The sequence below is a fragment of the Silurus meridionalis genome, chromosome 6 (assembly GCF_014805685.1).
Source record: "Silurus meridionalis isolate SWU-2019-XX chromosome 6, ASM1480568v1, whole genome shotgun sequence".
NCBI lineage: Eukaryota > Metazoa > Chordata > Actinopteri > Siluriformes > Siluridae > Silurus > Silurus meridionalis.
In genome coordinates, this window is record NC_060889.1 from 3692595 (window position 1) to 3705254 (window position 12660).

Here is a 12660-nt window from a genome sequence, read left to right on the forward strand (position 1 = left end):
AGGTGCCCTTTCCAAACACTGTAAAGCTTCAGAGCAAGAAATGTAACCTGGCAACATCCCTAACTTTCAGCATGTATATCAGTCAACATACCTTCTGGTTTTCATCCTGAATCCTGAATCCGTACCAAGAGATCAATTCTACATCGAGTAGCTTTTACAACGCATTCCTCTTTCAGTGGCAGAACCCAGGCCAAAATAATCTTTAAAAATACTACCAATCAAATACTTTATTTCATAGGGCAATTTTATTGTTGTCAATTTTTTTTTTTATTCACCTCAATTCATTTCTCATTCTTCATTCCCTCTATCCAGACCAAGCATTTCTTCTGGCAGACGGATTTGTCGTGTCATTTGATGGACAACTGGTAAAGATACCACATTCCTGTGACCTTGTCTTAGCTGCCGATGTCACCAAGGAGACTTTCGCCATCGCTTTAAAATCAGACCAAACAGAAAAACAGCATTTCCTCATGGTCCAACTGCGAAACACCACTGTTACGGTTCGTCCAAAAGAACAGGTATGTGCATGATTTGTGCAAAATGTTGAAAAAATTGTTGACCTTGCAGGATGACCTCATTTCAAACTGGCATTACAGAGAATCTTTTCTTAGCCATGAACTTTCTGGGGGTGTTTGGGCCACTCCAATCCACTACAACAGCTTTATTGGGCCATGGTATAGCTTGATCTTCCAAAATATATTCTTTTACCTGGTGTTTTGGGCCCATCGTCAAGCCGAAATCTCTCATAAGTGTATAATTTGGTTAAGATCATGGTGATTATGAGATTATAACACCTGATTTACATAATATTTATATTTCCCTTTGAATGGTTGTGGGGTCACCAAGGTCAAATTCTGTCGTCTGTTGTTCTTTTACCAGATGGAAGTGGACTGCAAAAATGTACAGACCCCCTTTGTTAACCCTGATGTGTCTGTTACCAAAGAGCTGAATCTACTCACAGTGTCTAATAGAAGAGGATTATCCGTGTCATGTGACCCCTCTCTAAGCCTGTGCAGTGTAACGCTAGATGGATGGTTGCATGGTAAGGCATCCATGTTCTGCGCCTGTGGAATATTAAATTCAATACTTCTACCAACATGTGTACGGGATTCAAATATTATTTGTTTATTGGTGCTCCATTAATATGGTGCAACCTCTGTCTTTCTGTAGCTGGCAGACTTATCACTAAGACTCAGCAGACTAAACAGAGACTCGGCAGACTAAACAGAGACTTGGCAGTCTAAACAGAGATTAGGAAGACTAAACACTGAGACTCGGCAGACTAAACACTAAGACTCGGCAGACTTAACAGAGACTCGGCAGACTAAACACTAAGACTCGGCAGACTAAACAGAGACTCGGCAGACTAAACACTGAGACTCGGCAGACTAAACACTAAGACTCGGCAGACTAAACAGAGACTCGGCAGACTAAACAGAGACTTGGCAGTCTAAACAGAGATTAGGAAGACTAAACACTGAGACTCGGCAGACTAAACACTGAGACTCAGCAGACTAAACACTGAGACTCGGCAGACTAAACACTGAGACTCGGCAGACTAAACACTAAGACTTGGCAGACTAAACAGAGACTCGGCAGACTAAACACTAAGACTCGGCAGACTAAACACTGAGACTCGGCAGACTAAACACTAAGACTCGGCAGACTAAACAGAGACTCGGCAGACTAAACAGAGACTTGGCAAACTAAACAGAGACTCTGCAGACTAACACTAAGACTCGTCAGACTAAATAGATACTCGGCAGACTAAACACTGAGACCCGGCAGACTAAACACTGAGACTCGGCAGACTAATGAGACTCGACTATAAAGCCGAGTCTTGCTTATGAATCTTTGAGCCAGTAGTATGAGTAGAAATGGAAGGCAAGTAAGCCATGCCTCATTATTGTCAATTTAATACTTAAAATATTGTTTGTAATTGTCTGTCTGTCTACCTTTTGGATTATGGTTCCTCTGTCCATCTCTCTTGGTCTGCGTGTCTAGCACTGCCTCATTATCTGTCTATCTCACCCTTTTATTTGGAGACGGTCTGTCTGTCTGTCTGTCTATAAGTACATATCTGTTACCAGGTGTCTGTCTCTATCCAGCCCTTACTATCTGTCTTTAGGTGTTTATCTATGTCTCTTTATCTCAGTCTGTCTGTCTAAAAGTTCTATCTGTGTGTCTAACTCTGGCAGTCCATGTCTCTTTGGTCCTCTCGTTCTGTCTGTCGCTGAGTCAGTAGATGTCTGTCTCTATCCATCCCTTACTATCTGTCTTTGAGCATCAATTTGAATGTGTTTGTCCCTGTGTGATTGTCTCTGGTTGTTTGTCACTAGGTATCTGTCTGATTCTATATGTTTATCTGTAGGTTTTGTCTGACTTTAACTGTCTCTCTCTGTCTTTGTCCAGACCTTTTCTCTCTCTCTCTCTCTCTCTCTCTCTCTCTCTCTCTCTCTCTCTCTCTCTCTCTTTTCTCTCTCGCTCTCTTGTCTGACTCTGGTCTGTTTCTTCTTTTGATTTTCTCTCTGAGTTTGACTTTGCCTTTCTTCGCTGTGCCACTTTCTGTCCCTGATTTCCGTAGTTTGGTTTTTGTCTGTCGATGTCTTTTTGGTGGCTATTTGTCTTCCAGACAACTACTTCATTCTCTCGGTCTGTTTCTAATTCTAATTTGTTCCCATTAGGTGTATCCAGTGGACTTTTAGGCACAAATGATAAAGAGGTGGGAAATGACTATTTGCTGCCAAATGGTTCGCAGGCCCACAGTGTTGCAGAGTTTACACAAGGATGGAATGTGAGCTCTATATCTTTCAGTTTAAATAAAAACAAATGGCCTCTTACCTTTCTTTTCTCCCCCAAAATGGAACAATATGTACCAATTTATTCCAAATGGGTTTTTTATTTTTGGACACAGATCTACCGCAAACGTTTGTGTAATACTTACCTAAAGCCTCATATTTATGTCATGTAAACCACAGGTGGGATCAAACTGTTTGAGTGTGGAATTGAAATCCTGTATGAACCGAACGGCAGTGGACCTGTCCTGCTCGCGATTCTTCTCCTCCGCAATGTCCCCTCTCAGCTCCTGCTTCAAAGTGGCAAGTAGAAAGTGAAAAATTAGTCCTGGTAGATACTCTGATCAGCCATAACATTAAAACCATCTGCCTGATGTTATATAGCTTTTGGTATTTCACTGAAAACAGCTTTAACCTGTCATGGGCTTCATGAGGCTTTTTTAAGGTTGTGTTGGGGTGTCCGGTAGCAGCAGATCCCTTTGCTGGACTTCTCTCTCACAGACACTTGATCGGATGGAGGTTTGGGGAATTTGGAGCCCAGAGGACACCTTGAATCAAACCATTCCTGAACAAATGTTTGCCATATTGATGTGCTGCTGGATTATCCTGTTCAAAGAGGCCACTACCATTAGGGAAAAACATTGCCATGAACTTGGTCTGCAACAATGTTTAGGAATGTATAATTAAGCAGTTGAGGTTTAAGGGTCCCACTCAAGCATTGGCAGCAAAGTGGTGCTGGGATTTGAACTCACAACCTTTTGATCAAAAGGCCAGTGAGCTAACCAATGAGCTAACACTTCCCCATCATGGCCCAGTTCTCAAATGCAGGGCCAATTCTAGCCTTTTTTAGTATCCTAGGTGAGATTCCTATTGTCACCCATGGCTCCACCCTCCCACCACAATGCTCCACCCCCCACACTGTACAAATCATTCACAAAGTTTCATAAAAAAAGGTTAAACACATTTATTAATCATTGCAAAATATGTAAACATAACATAAAAATGGTAAATAATTGAAATTGGTGAGGGTGGTGCCGGGGCAGGGGGAGCTCAGTGGTGCCGCATGGACATTTTTTGACTCAGGCCCATACAAAGCAGTGTTTGGTGTTACTATGTTTTTTTTCTTTTTCTTTTTATAGGAGTCAGGATTCACTTTTTTCCAGCAGTCAGTGCTGCAGTAGCTTTTGTATTTTATCACACTACAAGGGCTAATCTAAAATCCCCTTGCACCTCAAAGAACATTGTTGCTAGTTCACCGCTTGTCATTCCCTGGCCCACTTTTGCTAGGTACTAACCACTAGACCTGATGTTTGAGATAAGCCCTGCCCCACTCATCTAGACATGATAGACAGTTTGGCTTTGGTGGAAATCAGATTCTTTCCCATTTTTTCTGCATCCAACACATCAACTTTGTTCATTTCCTGCCCACAAATCAACAGGTGCCTTGATAATGGTTTAATGTTTATGGCTTAACGATGTATCATTTCTGTCAAGTTTCTCTCAACATTAAAGTTGTATTGTTTCCGCAATTTCAGGTCGACCCGGAGCAGTTCCTTGTCATGTGTGAAAGGACCCATTGTGATGCTGTGGACGCTTCCAGAAGTTCTGTGTGCATGCTGGCATTAGCGTATGCTCAGTTGTGTCACAGAAACTATATTCCTGTGGAGATACCTTTACAGTGTGGTGAGTATCTCAGATACGATCCTAATAAACATGATATTAATCTATAGCAGTTATTAAGCACCTGCCAGCTCTGGAGGAGCGAATTTTGATCTTCTGGGAGGATGTTCCACTAGAATTTGTGGAGATTTCTAAAATTTCAGCCACAAGGGTGTTAGTAAAAGCAGGTACTGATGTAGGTGAGGAGGCCTGGGGTGCCGTCCAATAGGATTAGAGCTCTATAGCAGGAGATCTATCATTCCAACCCATGTAAAGAATATATTCACGGAGCTGGCTTTGTGACAATCATAACGGAACAGATTTTGGTCTCCTAGTTTAAGTGAAGGGACAATTCCATATTACTGCATCCAAATACAATTGTCTGCCTCGAACTTTGCGGAAACAGTTTTGGGAAAAACCACAAATGGCTAAAAAAGTAATATATACTAAATATGTGTATCTGCAAACTAATGCCAGCTTGTATGTTATAATTTTTTTGTCCATATGCATTTTTTAAAAAATGGATTCAAGGGTGTTCTTAAGGGTGGTTTCTTTTTAATGTTCTTTCCATTAGACAAAACTAGAAAAAAAAGATAGCAGGTGTGGTGTTTGTGTATCTTGGGCCTCAGTCCAGGGCACACTGAATGATTAATAGACTTATTTGATGTGTTAAAGCAAATATTTTAGTGTTGAAGTACACCAAAGTCATGAGGTGCTACAGACATAAATGTATTTATTGTAAATCGCATCAATGTTTTTTTTTTTCAATGCTTTCAGCATAAAAAAGAAGGGCGAAGAAGCAGAAGATTGATTTAACGTCTAACCGATTTTTTGCGTAATTTTTGGGAAATTTATATACTTCATGACAAAGAATCAACCGGCGAAGACCTTCTTCAGGATGAACATTTCTCCCAGTGACCCAGGCTATGTACAATTGTACGTGAGCATTGCGCTTTAACCGAAACCAAAACACATAAAAATTTTATATGCTCAATAAAAAAACGCGAGGCGTGTAGTCCACGTGTCCAAATCGACATGCCTTTTCCTTTTCTTCGGACTCTGAAAACGCAGCCAGGAAAAACAAGTTGTAAAATATGAAGGGTAGTGAAGAAGATATACGGTGCCCAGTAATTGTTTGTATCAAGGAGAAATTATTCATTGAAAGCAAAGGCAACATCAAGGTGAAAATATCTCGGTAATAAATCTTTTAAGAATATATATTATTATCTCTTATTTTCTTTTCTTTTGTTGTTGTTGTTTTAGTTTACGAACTAGGGGCATGGATGCTAACTCAAAGACTCCAGCAAGGAAACAATCTTGCTTTTTCTTTCAGTATGTAAAACGATTTAGTACAGTTAACCCTTACTAATATGCACCTCAAGGAACTCCAGTTGCAGCACCAGTCTTCAATTTAGATTTTTTCGATGAGTCACCATTATTCTAGCTTTTCTCAAAACCATAGTATGTTCATAATCTTGTTTGAATATGTTTTTTTTATTTGTTTTGCATCATTAAACATAACTGTAACTGGACAAAAAGTATGCCATACCGTTTGTTAATAATATCAGTGTTAATCGTCTAGGTTACAGGGCATTATGGGATACAAAATCCAACCTGTATAATCATAAACAGATCAAACCATGCAGTATTCTAATATATTGTTCATGGTCAATCCAAACCTGACACCTCTGTACAGCAAACCTTTGGCTACAGAGGTTTTTACATATTATTAAGAGCAATAAAATGTGTTTTTGTAATGTCTAGTTTTAGAATGTGTAAATTCTGGCACCTAAAAAAAAAAAGAAATGTACTTTTAAAAATGAAAAGTACTTTTCAGAGATGACTTTACATTGTGAACAACACTATATTGAAAATCTGAGAGAATCTCATAGATGGAAAAAAAAATAAAACATTGGGGAACAGACTTCATGAAAACAACAAGTAACTGATCATAGAAAATACTGCTGTATTGAAACAAAAGAAAACAAGATCAAAAGGGATTTCCGCAGTCCGAAGTCTCCAAATTGAATATTGAGTTAATATTCCATGTTCCGAATCGTCCCGAAGGCGATGTTCAATCATTTTCCGTCGAAAACCTCTAGACTCCTTTCTTCAGGGTTATGCCATGTGTTGAGAAAAATCAAAAAGGATTTATTAAAGAACTGTTCACAATGGAATGCTTTTTCTCTCTTTATTTTTTATGTGACGCTTCGTAAAAATTAAACACTCTGGACACAAATTTGGTTCTGGTGAGAATTTTATTGGATGGGTTAAGACATTGTAATTCAAATAATCTTTTAACACTTTTACACCCAGGATTAAATAAATAAACACCAATTTTCAAGGCAGCACTGCCAGTTGTCAAATATGTTTCAGAACCACTTCGGAAACAAGATTCGTTTTTTCGTGTGAAGAAAAACAAAGATCATGCTAAATGCTATTCATGTTCTGCAGACAAGATAGATAAACCAAGACTATTTTTAGTTTAGACTGTCTAAAGACTGATATTGAAGACTGGAAAGACTGTGGGAGCGTATTGCAGCGTAGTATTGGTAAATTTGAAAGAATTGTGCACTGATTGTGGAATATTGCCCCAGTAACTGTCAGTCTTTTACAGGCATATCATCAAAGACTGTACATTAATTTGTGGTGCCAACATTAGAACAATTAACTCAGAATGATTAACATGAGCAAAACCATCAATGAACAAATGTACCATATGGCACCTACTGGGCAGAGTTACCTGTAATAAAATATGTCATGTGCAATACAAATGGCAAATAAAAGTGGGTACGACTTTGGGCAGAACCTCAAGGTTCAACCACAAGGACACTCAGGATTCCTCCACCCACTGGAGAAACATTTTAGCATCCTACATGGACTCATAATGGGTGGTCTGAATGGAAGAGAATCTTCTGTGCTGTGACAGGCTGCAATGTCCAACATAAATACTGTCCATTGTCTGGAGAAGGCTACAATGACACGTAGCCAACTTGTGCAATTTGTGGGATGAAGAAGATGAAGGTTGATGTTTCTTGTCTGATTCTTGGTTTGAGAACGCTAGAATAGTTCCTTAAAGTCCACCAACTATCAGCCAACATGAAATCTTGGACCTTGCACAACTCTGTCCATTTACAAATGGTAAACTAACACGACTAAATTGATCAATTTGAGCATTTCCATGTAAATCCATTGGCTATCGCTGGTTTTTGTGATTTAACACAAGTGTACTACAGCCTTGGTCATTAACCTAAGATGCAGTCAGAACATCTTCTTTTTAAGATTTATAGGCCATATAGGGCCATCTTTTTTAAAGTGACTTACTTCTAACCCCCTTGGTTACACCACTGATACTACAAACAGAAGCGAGTAAAACGCGATTACGAGGAAACTTGTCAAGGTACATCTCTGGTTAAAATGCTGCCTAGTACAAATTGTATGCAATACAAAAGCAGTATACAGTAGACAGGTGCGTTATTGTGAATATTTTATGTCTCATATCTCAAAGCATTGCAGATGAATCAGAAGATAAAATGCATACATATAATTTATATGATTGCGTGCACCATTTGCATTCTGGGGGAACTTGGTTGCTTTACTATTTGATATAGATAGTAAAGATACTATAGATACTATAGATATTTACTATAATGAGTGTGTGAGTGACTGCCAACTTGTCGTGAATGGTTAAATCAGGGAACAAGAACATTCGGCTTTTGTTGTCGAGTCTACTACATTCCCGCAACTTTTGCGCAAGTCTACTCGGAAACAGTCTGGACCAAAGAGCCGATGCGGAATGCGTTTATGACGTGTTAGAGATGATTTATTTACGGCTCAAAAATCTATACCTAGTACTCAGTACTTAGTTCTTTTTTGAGCACACGCCAATCCTCCAGCACTGGCAGATCGTGTTGAAGAGCCGACAATGGCAAAGGGCACAGGGATTGCAGCAAGAAACATGTATCGAGCAGGACTCCATCACCCGGGCGCATTGTCGCCTCGAACCAGGACTTGTGTTGCCCGTCTCAGGTCTGGGCCTCTGCAACACACATGGCCGTATTGTTTAGAGCTTTAAACCAGATCTTCTAGTATAGAAAACAGCAAATAAAACAATACTGGATTTGCCGGTGTCTGGACCAATGTGATTCCGTTTCAATAGATATATTGAGCAGCACTAGTGGTGTAACGCTACACAAAATTCACGGTTCGGTACGTACCTCGGTTTTCACAGTTCGATTCAATTTCTGTAAAGTGAGAGGGAAGAAATGCAAAACCTAAAATTGCTTGTTTTTTTATTTTTTTTTTATTAACAATTTGATATTATTATTAACATTTTTGAGCATCAACAGTTTTTCTGAAAAAACATTTTTTATTTTATTACAATTTTAAATAAAATGCCTGTTTGGTTAAATTATATATTCAATAAAATGTAATAATATTTTAGAAATAATAAAATATATACAACTAAAATAGAAAAAATCTAATTAATGCAATACATTTTTTTCTTATATTGATTAAATTGAATAATCGATTAAAATTAATTTGATTAAATAAAATAAAATAAAAAAGGAACATTTTTGATTATATAGTTTACATTTGTTAGACCCTATTTAGGTAATATAGATGTATATGTGTGTGTGTGTGTGTGTGTGTGTGTGTGTGTGTGTGTGTGTGTGTGTGTGTGTGTGTGTGTGTGTGTGTAATATTCTACTTATTTCAGCAGACTTTAACAAATGTTTTCATTCATTCCATCCTTTATTCATTCACTCCCTTGTTATAGCGGAATTGTCATGATTTTCTCCTTTTAAAGGAAATTCTTGAAGCTGAACATAAAGAATCCATATCGCTAGCTTTGCGGTGGCCAAAAGTGTCAGTGATGTCACACACGTGCAACACAACGCACTACAAATAGTTTTTCCGGTACGACGCGAGTTGCCACAGTGACACTGCGCTAACTCTAGTTTCTTTTTTCTACCCCTGGCATTGTTGTTTATGTTACAAAGTTCTATAAAAAAAAACAACAAAAAAAAACAAACAAAAATAACAGTGACACTGTCTGAGTAGGAGCTCAGAGACTAAACAAACTTGAGGGAACTCCGCTCATAAAAAGGATTGCATTCGGTACACTTAAAAATTTTACCATTACACACATGCTGAGCCACAAGCCAAGCAAAGGCATTCCATTCCATCTCGAACCTTCATACTGGAGCTGGTTTAGGTTTTATTTAAAGGGTCGTCTTATAATTCGGCGGCACTTCACTACTGCATAAATTCGTAAAAAAAGGCATAAAAACGACTTACCGTCACCTGCTGCCTCGGTGGGGACTGAGAACGTCTCCTGCTAAAGATCCCTATCGGCTTATCCTCCTTTGCAGTTCCTGACGGAGAATACAGAGATGCTCGGAAACCATCGAATAATATTTCGCATATCAAGAAAGGACGCTTGTTCGAGACATACAGAACGACTGCATTCCTAAGAAGTGAAAAGTTTGTGGGTCTCATATTGTTTATTTTACGGCATATGGAGACGAAAAAGAGAAAGATCTCCTTCTGCTGCTCGGATCCTTAATAAAACAAAATTGTATTCTTGTATACAAATCCAAATCTGTCAAATTGTTTTAGATTTGGATGCGGTTTAAGTATCTATACAGTACATTTCAACTGAATGTATGCTGATATTAAAAAAGAAACCTAATTGAAAAAATGTAAAAGCCAAAACTATAGATTTTAAAGAACAAACCAGCACAAAAAAAAAGTCCTTAATTTTTTTTTTTTTTATATGATCATAAAAAATGCTATATGAAAATCCCTTACTTTAAACTACCCCAATTAAAAGCCTCTTACAAATGAATCAAACCAGACATCTTTTCGTGGTTGGAAAATAGAAACCCTTCTATCTAGAACATCACATCCATGTGTAAACGAAGCGGAATCCTGTACCTGGTTTACAAAAATAAGTCGAGTTCATGACAAATATTCGGCTTGGGGAATTTATTTCATTGACTTTAATCCTTTTTCTACTGATTGGTCTAGATGCCCGAGGCACCTGGAGGAGATATTTCCAACGGAAATTGTTTTTTCTTTCTTCTTCTTTTTTTATGAAGGAAATTAAAAAATTGCCAGTCTGTAAGGCTGGAAAACAATTTAGGAGCAAACTATATTATTAGAAGTGAGTTCTACAGTAGGTCTAGGTGACAAGTTACATTAGAAAATATGAGAATTTTATTTGGCTTCTTCAAGATTTATGTGGTTCTGCATCAAGAATTCTTCAAATAGTGTATTTAGGAGGATATGTAGGCCTTGTAATGAATGGGTTTAATAGAGGACATGAAAATAATACATTGGCACACATGCCTTTTCCAAATCCAACGCTTTAGAGCCTCTATTGCGCAGCACGGTTTATTTCAACCCCTGTTTTATTATTTCCACTTATAAACATAACAAAAATGATATATGTTAATCCTGAAAGTAAAATCTCTCTCTTTTTCTCTTACCTTCACTGTCTGAGTCGGAATCCTGGTGCGCAACGGTGTTCAAATGCTTCTTGCGCAAATCTTCAGAAGCCGCAGACTGAATGAGTGCAATCAAAAAAGAGATGCAGAAAATAAACCTGCCAGCCATTCTGAAGAAAATAAAGGATAATAATAATAATAATAATAATAATAATAATAATAATAATAATAATAATAAAGGCGGAAAAATATAATAATAATAAAAAAAGACTCGGGTGTGAAATGATTCGAATCGGATTTTGCCCTGTCCGGTGTTCAAGCCAACAGAAGCGCATTGAAAAGCGCAACCACTTTATAGCTTATGGGCGAAGCAGAGACGCCCACTTTTACACCCCCCCACCAGACCATCCGGGACATGATAGATAGATAGATAGATGGATGGATGGATGGATGGATGGATGGATAGATAGATAGATAGATAGATAGATAGATAGATAGATAGATAGATAGATAGATAGATAGATAGATAGATAGCAGGATGGGTGGATAGATAGATAGATAGATAGATAGATAGATAGATAGATAGATAGATAGATAGATAGATAGATAGATAGCAGGATGGGTGGATAGATAGATAGATAGATAGATAGATAGATAGATAGATAGATAGATAGATAGATAGATAGATAGATAGATAGATAGCAGGATGGGTGGATAGATAGATAGATAGATAGATAGATAGATAGATAGATAGATAGATAGATAGATAGAAGGACGGACGAACAGACAGACAGACAGACAGACAGAAGGATAGATAGATAGATAGATAGATAGATAGATAGATAGATAGATAGATAGATAGATAGACAGACGGACGGACAGACGGACGGACAGACGGACGGACGGACAGACAGACAGACAGACGGACAGACAGACAGACAGACAGAAGGATAGATAGATAGATAGATAGATAGATAGATAGATAGATAGATAGATAGATAGATAGATAGATAGATAGATAGATAGATAGAAGGATAGAAGGATGGACAGACAGACAGACGGATTGACAGACAGACGGACAAACAGACCCTCTGTCTGTCATAGGATAGATGGAGGGATGGATAGATGAATGGACGGATGGATGGATGGATGAATGGACGGACAGACAGAGTGTTATTCATAGCAGGTAAAACGCAGTGATACATGTAGAAAGATGAAATGTGTTTATTATTAGAAAGTCAGATGAATTTTGACTCCTTCTCATTATAACAGTGACAGTGCACCTTTAGTGATTCGAGTGCTCATTATTCTACACAGTATGGGCAAAGATTTGTGGATGCCTCATGCTATTGGCACGTGCTTCTCATGCTACATTTTATTCCCATTTGCTGTTTTCCTAACTTCTGGGATGATGTTCCACTGGATTTTGGAGTGTGCTTGTAGAAATTTGTGAGAATTTAATCAGTCAGAAGGTTATTTTTAAATGAAGTAAACTATGCGAATGGAATGCATTTACTTTCTAACTGCTCAAATAAACAAACAAACAAACAAACAAATGTCATCTGGTTTTTTTTTCGTTATTTTTATTTTAAAAAAGAACCTTGCATGCTCTTGTTCCTACCACTGGCACTAAATCCGTTTGAACCTTTTGTACTTCGAGGCAAAGGAACCCGCGGCTTTACCTTCTCCGAATGAATTCATTTTTTCAGGATGTATCGTCATGATTCTATTAGAAATGAATGTGTTTCAGTGCC

General features: G+C 38.1%; 1 protein-coding gene across 2 annotated transcripts; it reads right to left on the minus strand.

The window, feature by feature from the left end:
• Nucleotides 1–5236: 5236 nt before the first annotated feature.
• asip2b (agouti signaling protein, nonagouti homolog (mouse) 2b) lies at nt 5237–11231 on the minus strand. 2 transcript variants are annotated; one of them, XM_046852250.1, is made up of 4 exons: nt 10949–11231; nt 9756–9832; nt 8672–8698; nt 5237–8493 (listed from the first exon to the last, which is right to left on the minus strand). In XM_046852250.1, the coding sequence occupies exons 1-4, from the start codon at nt 11073–11075 to the stop codon at nt 8317–8319; spliced, it is 408 nt and encodes a 135-aa protein (XP_046708206.1). In that variant the 5' UTR covers nt 11076–11231; the 3' UTR covers nt 5237–8316. The 2 variants fall into 2 exon arrangements, with proteins under 2 accessions (XP_046708206.1, XP_046708207.1); XM_046852251.1 differs by lacking the exon at nt 8672–8698 and having other exon boundaries at nt 10949–11228.
• Between the last annotated feature and the right edge of the window lie 1429 nt (nt 11232–12660).

Bases quoted from the DNA above. Each gene is read 5' to 3' on its own strand.
- asip2b (XM_046852250.1), bottom strand. From the start codon at position 11,075: ATGGCTGGCAGGTTTATTTTCTGCATCTCTTTTTTGATTGCACTCATT. The intron at 8,699-9,755 runs GTAAGTCGTTTT...CTCACTTTACAG, and splicing joins CACCGAGGCAGCAGGTGACG to AAATTGAATCGAACTGTGAA. The intron at 8,494-8,671 runs GTACGTACCGAA...TGTGTGTTGCAG, and splicing joins ATCGAACTGTGAAAACCGAG to AGGCCCAGACCTGAGACGGG.